This window comes from Mus caroli, chromosome 2, assembly GCF_900094665.2.
Source record: "Mus caroli chromosome 2, CAROLI_EIJ_v1.1, whole genome shotgun sequence".
In the NCBI taxonomy this organism is placed as follows: domain Eukaryota; kingdom Metazoa; phylum Chordata; class Mammalia; order Rodentia; family Muridae; genus Mus; species Mus caroli.
This window is the reverse complement of record NC_034571.1, coordinates 108,753,549-108,762,276: the sequence shown is the minus strand read 5'-3', so window position 1 is coordinate 108,762,276 and position 8,728 is coordinate 108,753,549. Positions and strand designations below refer to the sequence as shown.

Sequence of the window (8,728 nt, the reverse complement as noted above, 5' to 3'; positions counted from 1 at the left end):
CTCTCTCTCTCTCTCTCTCTCTCTCTCTCTCTCTCTCTCTCTCTCTCTCTCTGATTGGAAGAGTGTAATACCATTGAAGAGGGAAAGGTTCAAATGTGATCATCATAGGTTGGTGACACCAAAAATAGAAATTCACTTAGGGTAAAATTTGCTGTCAGGAAAAATGGAGCATTCTTTCTGAACTGGGGAACGTGTGGTTCATGTGAGCTTGCTTGTAGAGGGTTGCTACAATAAGGCTTCTTTCATACAGGTGTGTTTATGCCCCAGGCTTGCTGGCCACAGTCCATTCCATTTACAGAAGCTGAATTAAACAATAACTACCGCTTGCAAAAAAAAAAAAATGGTGGAGGNGGGGGGAAGGGGAGGGGGGAAAGGTGAGCGCGTCAAAGGAGATGCCTGAGAGCTTTGTTAGGGCCAAGAAAAACCCTGTTGTAGTTGTCAGAGCTTGTTGATGTTGCTGGGAACGGCACTTTTTTTTTCTCCTGGATTTTGTGGTTCTGCCTTAGGAAAGAAAGTAAAATAGAACGGAAGAACAAAGTCCCACTCTATAAATCAGCAGCTGCTTCTTGCCAGATCAAAGGAATGACATTCTTGCTCCTGGACTTCTTGTCCACTTGAGGGCTTGACAGGCAGCTAACAGCTGGCCCGCTCCACTAGAAGAGAGATTCAGCCTACATCTTCTTCCAAGCAGATGACAAGCTAATCAGAGACCTATCCATAGCACAGGACATGGGACTGCCCCTTGACCTCCACCAATGTCTCGAATACATAATTGCTAAACAGTGTGGTGTATTTTTGGCCAGTTAATTCTTAGGTGGGTTCCACTGAGAAGTAGAATCTGAGATAACACTTCAATCAAAGGTGATCATGAAAGCTTAGAAAAAAATACAATATGTGTTAGGATCAGGTCTTAGTGTGAATTAGCACATGCTTCGAACATGATGAGAAGTAGCTGTGAATGAGGGCAACTGATTATCAGGTGAGACTGGATGCATTTCAAAGCCCCGTCAGATAGATGGTTCAGAGTTGGGAACTGGTCATTTTGAAAATGGCCACTGTTTCTTTGTAGGCTGATGGGGTTGCATGACAGGGTTATCGATTTATCTTCTGTGTCTACAGAAAGTGGTTTTCAGGATCAGTCTAAGGTGTGCGGGTATCCAAATCTGGAACTTTAATGTCAGTAGTAAAACATTCAAAGTAATTCAGTTTCTCGATGATTTCTATGTGCAATAAATCATGGAGAGGATGAGGTAATATGGTACTGCTTATGTCTATTGACTTAGTGTTCTATCTTTAAGAGCGTAGATCTTAGATATGAATAGCTAAGGAAGTTTGAGTGTTTTCTCCTCCCTTGCTTTCATGTAGCTCTGAAAGATCACTTTTATAATACATGATAAATAGTCATATGTGAATAACTGGATAGCATTCTCTAAGAGTAGCAGTACTCCAAAGTCAGGACCTGCTCAAATGCTCTCTTACATGCTCTGGGTGTGAGTGTGCTAATGAAATTGTGTTGGTTGTTGCTCAGTACTCAAAAAAGAAATAAAAGATAATTCCCTGTGTAAGAGGAATTTTCTGAGACACTTTTATTAAATAAGAAAACTAAATGGTCCAGATTAGTCTCAGTCAAAGAAGATGCCCAATTTTCTCCATCACCATTCATAATCCCTTTAATAAAAGAAAAAATCATATGTATTATTGAAGTTCAGAAAGCACAGAAGTAGATGGAACCGTCAAACAGTAGTGTGCCATCCTTGCCTGTTCCCCAAGACCCTCTGTCGACAGTTTTCACAAAAACATTTTATTGCCCCAGCTTTCACTTTAAGAGATACAGATAGGGTAAAATGAATCATTATTATAAATTGTTTGTTATCCAATGCAAGTGATTAAAAGACTTTTTTAGATTTGAGGCACTTAAAGAAGATAGATCCTGTAGGCAATGTTTGCGGCCACAAGAGTCACAATTAAAACTTGAACTTTGCAACCTCCTGTTCTCAGGCAGAGCACTCACTGCAGGCTTCCCAGGCATAAGTGTGAAGAGGTCACCTGGAGAACCTTTCAAGTGCAGATCTGGGGACAGTAGTGCTGGGCAGGGCACCTTGAGGCTGCTGCACCTCTAATACGCTGGAGTTCCTGTGGAAGCTACTGGTCCCAAGGGTAGGGAAGATCTAGAGAGCCACTAAGAGGATGCGCTTGCAGAGGAGCCCACTCGGGAACATCACCTTCAAGCGGATGCTTGTTCGGGTGTCTAAAATATCTCTCTCTCTCTCTCTCTCTCTCTCTCTCTCTCTCACACACACACACACACACACACACACACACACACGTTACTTATTCACATTAAATTCTGATCTCTACTAAGACCCTAGCACATGGTCACATGCTACTTGTAGAACCAAACCACATTCTCATCCTGTTATCAGCTCAGTATGCTATTTTTAGTAGTTACTCATCTATTCTTAATTATCTATAAGGGAACAGAGCTTTTTAGGAACATTGAGTCTGACCATAGGCTAACATTTAATGAGCCCTCACTACCCTCACTATATACTAGGCAGTATGCCAAGAACTTTACATACATGATCTCTGTCAGTACTCAAAACAACCCAGGCCCAGTTGGTTATCCCCCTAGTTGGTAGAAAGCAAATACACTGGGGCTTAGGGAAGTTATAAGGAGCACAGGCCCCTTGGGTTTATTGTTGTTTTCTCTGTGCAAAGGTTTAAAATGTGGTACAATACATAAGAGGTCTGTGCTCTAAGTGGACTGTTTTAGTGGCTAGCTATAGAGGTCCTTGTAACTTTAGGGGAGAGTTGGGTAAAGCACTGGAATCCCACAGCAGAAAGCTATGGAGAAGAACTCTCACCGTTTGATAACTTTGCTCTGGGACTTTCACAGCCACTTGAACCTTCTCCCCACTCAAGGCAACTTTGTAAGGCTACAAGCATTCATGCTTCCACACTAACATCATGTTTGCATACTGGAAGTGGATGGGTATTTATTTCACATGTTTTTACAGGTGTGGGCAAATCTCATATTCTATCCAATCATAGTTACGCCATAGCTCAGTGACATTAGTTACGGTCTGTGAATGTGTCCTAAAGTCATGTATGAATCTCATGCATTCACCTCACTATGCTCGAAGTTGTCATCAGGAAAAGATCCCGAGTCTGAGCGCCAGTGAAAACCTTGGATGTGCAGTTCATTAAACCTTCCTAACTGGATAATTCAACCCAAGACTAGCACACAGAATAAAACGTGTGTGTTTAATATGAAGGAAAAAAGTAAAATGACTGACTGATTTCCCAAGGTTGAAGCCTCACGGAAATCCGGAGCACCCGAACGGGATCACGCTGGTAGTGGACTCCTGCCCTAGGCAGAGTGGAAAGTAGAGCTTGTTTTGTTTTGTTTTGTTTTGTTTTGTTTTGTTTTGTTTTGTTTTTGAACCAGCCCCTTGTCACCAAGGTCCCTGCCACACCTTGTCCAGATTGATCTGATCCCTTGTCAACAGTTCCAGCCTCTACCTTGACAACATCCCTCCAAGTGAGAGCTTCAAATCCAGCCATCCTCAGAGTGTTCAGGGCTGGCTGCTTTCCAAGCAAGGAGAGAGACCTGTGCTTTCTAACAAAGGAATGCTGAGTAGGTTGCCAGGTGTGGCAAGAAGTTAGTGAACCAGAAAGAAGGGATTTAACCAGCCATTTAAAAGGGGTGGGGGAGTCAAGCAACAATTGGGAAGGACACCTGAATCTACTCCTGTCAACCTGAGCTATGCTTTGGAGTGAAAAGTCTTTAAAAGAAAACTCAGTGGTCAGATTTCAGGTGGGGGCAGGGGAAGCATCAAAGCTGAAATATTTGGATTTTCCTGAGGTGGTGGCTGGTGGTCTCCACCAAGAGTGAGGTGAGGCTTCAGTGGGTTTTTTTTTTTTTTTCTTTTCTGTCTAGAGTACATTCCTTGGAATCTACTGGCGGGGGCGGGGTGGTGGTGGTGGTGTTTTGTTTTGATTTCTGTTTTTTTTTTTTTTTTTAATATCTCTGAGTTGACTTAGAAAGCCTCTTGATTCTTGGAAAGCCACTGAATTTATCTCTATAATTAAGTTATTTTAAGCTAAGAGTCTTAGTATATAAGTTTGAAGGACCGTACATACTAATGCATTTTCTATTTAAGTAAAATTTAGAGATGCAACTAACCTCAGGAGACTCTCTTGGAAGCTTTTGTGTGAGCCATTGGCACTAACTTCTTGCTCAATACAAATCAATAGAACTAGTGTACTTTGGGGCACTCATTCCCTAAGGAGTCACTAAGGTAATTATGTGTAGCCCTTAAAAAGAGTCACAATGAGGCCAGTGAAATTTTTTTTTTCCTAAGGGAAATCTGGAATAGACACTAGATGTATTAACACATTTCCTATGCGAATTATAAAAAAATTCAGAGTTTTTTTTTTAAATACTGTTTAACATCTAAAGAGACTTGATAACTTAGAATTAAATTGTTTGTACGAATAGAGCAGTATATTGCATGTCTGCAACTTCAAAACCATTCTGGGATGACATTAAAACTTAGTTGTTTCTTTCTTTTTCTTTTTCTTTTTCTTTCTTAATATGAGATACAGATGAAAAACCTAACAGTCTTTGGGTTGGAGATAACTTGATGGGGGGGGGGGTTTCATTAAAGTTGGGTGCAGCTGGCTGCATTTTGGTTACTTGGATGTCTTCAGCAATTTTTCAAATGTTTTGGGTTTGGCAAAGTCCAAAATGTTTTTTGCCAAGACCCTCTTTTCCCCTTATTTTTTAAACCCGTGTGAAATGCAGGGATAACTTAATCCATATGTGTCTGATTCATTTACACTTAACTCATCAAAATGTTATTTTGTGAGACCCGTTTAATATCCAAGAAACCTTTTGAGTCTTTTAAAGACAAGACTTTTGTCTTTGAAGCAGGAAGTTGCATTTTTCCATAGGAATTGAGGTCTGGCCTTGGATGATTGAAGATGAGTTGACTTTTCAACTTAGATGCTTCAGAGTTTAAGTAGAATCAAAACTAGATATTATGTTTATTATCTACATAAAGGAAAAGTCATTCTTAAAATAGAAGCAGCGGAAGTGGAAAGAATTCATATCAAGTCATCTAGGGAAAAGCCCTGTATGGAAGTTCATATTGGGAATTATTGAAATTAAAAAAAATCATTCCTCAATTGACTTTTTCATCTCCAAATTAAATGGCTTCATTTTGAGAGTATTTTCTAAAGGGTGGTGGCCTGTCAGCATGAGGGAAGAGGACAGTTGTCATTTGAATTTTGAAGACCACACTTTTTCTTAAAGTGAATAGATTAATAATTTTAATAAAATAACATCTATGGTAGTGTTAAGCTATTCTGAGATTGTGGAAGTTGACAACTGGCAAGAGTTTTATGTGCAGAGATTTCTGGGGGAAGAAAACAACAGCAAAAATTGGGGACCCATATGTTTTCCAAATCCTGTATGATTTGAAAGAATGCATTAGAAGTATGAAAAGATACTGGGACCCAAAATACTGAGACTGAAACTCGACAGAAACTTCGTGGAGCCCACAGGGGAATGTAAAGTCGCTGTGATGCTCTGAGAAAGGATCCCCCCACGCTGTGAAAACCCACAGGGGCTTCTTTCTTTCCACCGTATTAGGAAGAGGGAGCGAAGAAAGGCCATTGGTATAACTGCTAGTGAACATGTGGTCTAGGCCATGGAATCTCACTGAAACAGTGATGCAGGGGTGACATTGCCAAGTTCAGCACTCCTATACCGGCCTGATAGCACACAGGATGCTTTCTCTGAATGTTCTGTATGGTTGCATCACCCCCATTGAACAACCTTGTGAGAGGACCCCCATTTTTACTAATGTAAACATTCTGATGAGGATCCAAAGAAATGACCTGTGAGTGAACCTCTAACCTTCCCAGTGATTATTTGTTTGAAGACAGCGTGGAGTTCTCCTGCTGAGAACTAAGAACCATGATGCCTTGCAGCTCTGTGAACGAGGGAGTGCTTGAGGGAACAGGAGAGAAAAGCATAAATAAGGGAACAATCTCCAAATGTAAATAATAAAGAAATAAAAAGAAAACTTAAAGGGGGCAGGAGTAGAGGGGGAATATCAATTTGCTTCAACTAAAGGGTTGACCTACAAGGGAAAACAAAAACAAAACAACCCACCGCACAACTGGATTGTAGCACATGAAAAGAGGAACTGCCCCTCTCTACCAGAAACATCAAGACAGACCAAAGGAGCCTTCTCTTGCTTGGTCTTAATGGAACCCCCTGAGAAGAACCCCTGGAGGGGGGAGTTAAGAAAGGGCCCTCCTAGGTCTGGGACAACAATGGTGTGATGGAGATAGTTCTTTGAACTGGTTGCAGGGCTGCTCTGGTCAGCAACATTTCAGCGAACTGGGGGGGGGGGGGCAGATAAATATATAGTGTCAACTCTCCTATCTGAACTTAGAGTAGCTTGGCACTTCGCTTCCCAAAGCCAAAGGGTGGAACATTTTTGAAGACGGAGAGATTCTTTCTTAAGTACTAAAGAAGTTCATTGTTTTGCAAACAGCATATGCAAAAGACTCCTTTGGCTTTCTCCTGCCTATTATTCATCAGCCTGGCTGTGTTCTTCCTAGAGGACTCACCGGAGGCCTGTGTGGGCTCCCTGTCCTCCTCCGAGAGACTTAACTGCCAAGGCTTGAGAATTCTTCAGAGAATGAACTTTCAGGTTCTGCCTGGAGCCCCATGTGGATCCATTAATCACTAAGTCCCCCATATGCTAAGATTTGAAAGTAGAGTTGTTGAAGAACAAATGTTATCAATAGAAAACATTTTTGAAGGACCTCCCTACCACCCACCCCTCCCCAGCCGAATGCCAGGCCACTGAATCTTTCCCAGGAGTTCATACGTGTGGGGGGAAATACCATCATTAAAAGCAGGGGGACAAAGGTAACTGGAAAATGGTAGAAAATTGTTTTGTTTTTATTAAATTTGGGGAAATAAAGGAGATTTCTTATTGTCTTACTCTGTTTGTACATGAATATTTGATGGGCATTATTAAACATTAAAGTAACATGAAGTAGGCACTTATTTTTGGATTTTCAACAAAATTAGATCCAGGCTTCTTAGACAAAATAACCGCCGCTCCTTACATTCTTGGGAATCAGCAACCACCTGATTTGGAAACCGTTTCCCGGGCCCTAATATCAACCATGTGGACCTGACGCTGGCTTGCGAGTGGGTTGAAAGGTGGCTGAGTTTACGGTTGGCAGTTAGCTTATCCCCTGCCCTGGGTGTCCCTGCTTTGGCTGCAAAGGCCGCCCCCAGCTGGCACTGACCTCTGGGTGACCCCTAACTTTACAGGCTTAAGCTGCAGGAGTTGCCGAAGACCAGAAGTCTTTGGGCCAGCACTTATTACTGCTGTGTTGGTGATAAAACTTCAGACAGCCTAATTGATGGCTTTGCTGACCTAACAATACCTTGTGAAAGCCGAGTGCCAGAGCCTGGGCTTCATTTATGGCCAGCTGCAAGAGAAGCTGAGTGGGCCCTGCAATGAAGGGTCCAGGGAAAGAGGAGGCAAAAATCATCCAGCCAGTGAGCGAGCAGCACCCTGGTTACTTCTTGTTCCAAAAGCAAACACGGGAATAGAAATGCTTTCTCCCGGGGAGCTCTCTGAAAATTAGTAACAAGTTGGCTTGGTTTGGGTCCCAAGATGATACAATTTCTGTGAGCTGGTTTTGAACACTGAAGGGCAAAGCTGCCTGCCAGTTACAGAAATGGTTTACAGTAGGTAGATACTGGACTCTGGGGTGCCTTCCCTCCACCGAGCTCACCAGAGCTGTTCACAGAACACATGGAGACTGAGGTTGGTAACCAGACTTCTTTCTTCTGTTTCAGGTTTATCAATGCCAGAAGAAGAATAGTGCAGCCCATGATTGACCAGTCAAATCGAGCAGGCAAGTTCTAACACATACCTATATCCATATCCCATGGGCACAAATCCTCCTCAAATTTTCCTTCAAGGCTCGATCTGATCACCTGGTAAATAAGTTCTTCCAGTATGCATTCTGGCAGAAAATTTTTTTTTTTTAATGTCCCTAGAATTCTCCTCTAGGAAGCAACTTCACTAATTGATGCTAATTGGAGATTTCCCACCCCTACTACTCTACTGAACCTGCTTTCTGAAACCACTTTTGCTTTGCTTTTTGAATTGGTAATTGGGCACAAGCATTCGTGCCACAAGCAGTTTGACTGTGAACTCTGGAATTACTCCTTGCCTGTCTGCGTCCAGTCATTAGCACACTCTCATTTTCTAGTTACCCATAACTCCTTGGTGTGTGCCTTGCTCTCTGCGCCAGAACATACATGGTTAAACTCATTGCACCCATTCATTTGCTTTGACTATTCATAATATTCTATTAAAGGCTGACATGCGTTGCCGGCATTATTTTTTATTAAAAGATTATTACCTTTGTTTAAAATGCATTACATCCATCCAGCTGAAATACATGTGGGGGTTCCTCACATTGCCTCTCCGTTTCTCTGAAACGGTTTTTATCAGGAGCTGTCAGAACCAGCCCCTTGTGCCCCTGAGCATCTTGCTCTGAAATGGACAATGCCCTTACTTTGCTGAGGAGGTGTGGTCTCCAAAAAAAAAAAAGTTTATAAGAACAAAAATCAGTTTTCCTTGCAATGATGGAGCCACTCCCAAGGGTGCGGAACCTGATG

The 8,728-nt window shown here is 42.0% G+C and overlaps 1 protein-coding gene across 12 annotated transcripts in view; it reads left to right on the top strand.

Annotated features, from left to right (window-relative positions):
• Positions 1 to 8,728, top strand: part of Meis2 (Meis homeobox 2) — a 209,316-nt gene that overhangs the window by 195,683 nt on the left and 4,905 nt on the right. For all 12 annotated transcript variants that reach the window (XM_029472969.1, XM_021181282.2, XM_029472978.1 and 9 more), the window contains one exon: positions 7,898 to 7,956. In XM_029472969.1, coding sequence (XP_029328829.1) covers positions 7,898 to 7,956 — 59 coding nt within the window. The remainder of the gene's footprint in view (positions 1 to 7,897; positions 7,957 to 8,728) is intronic.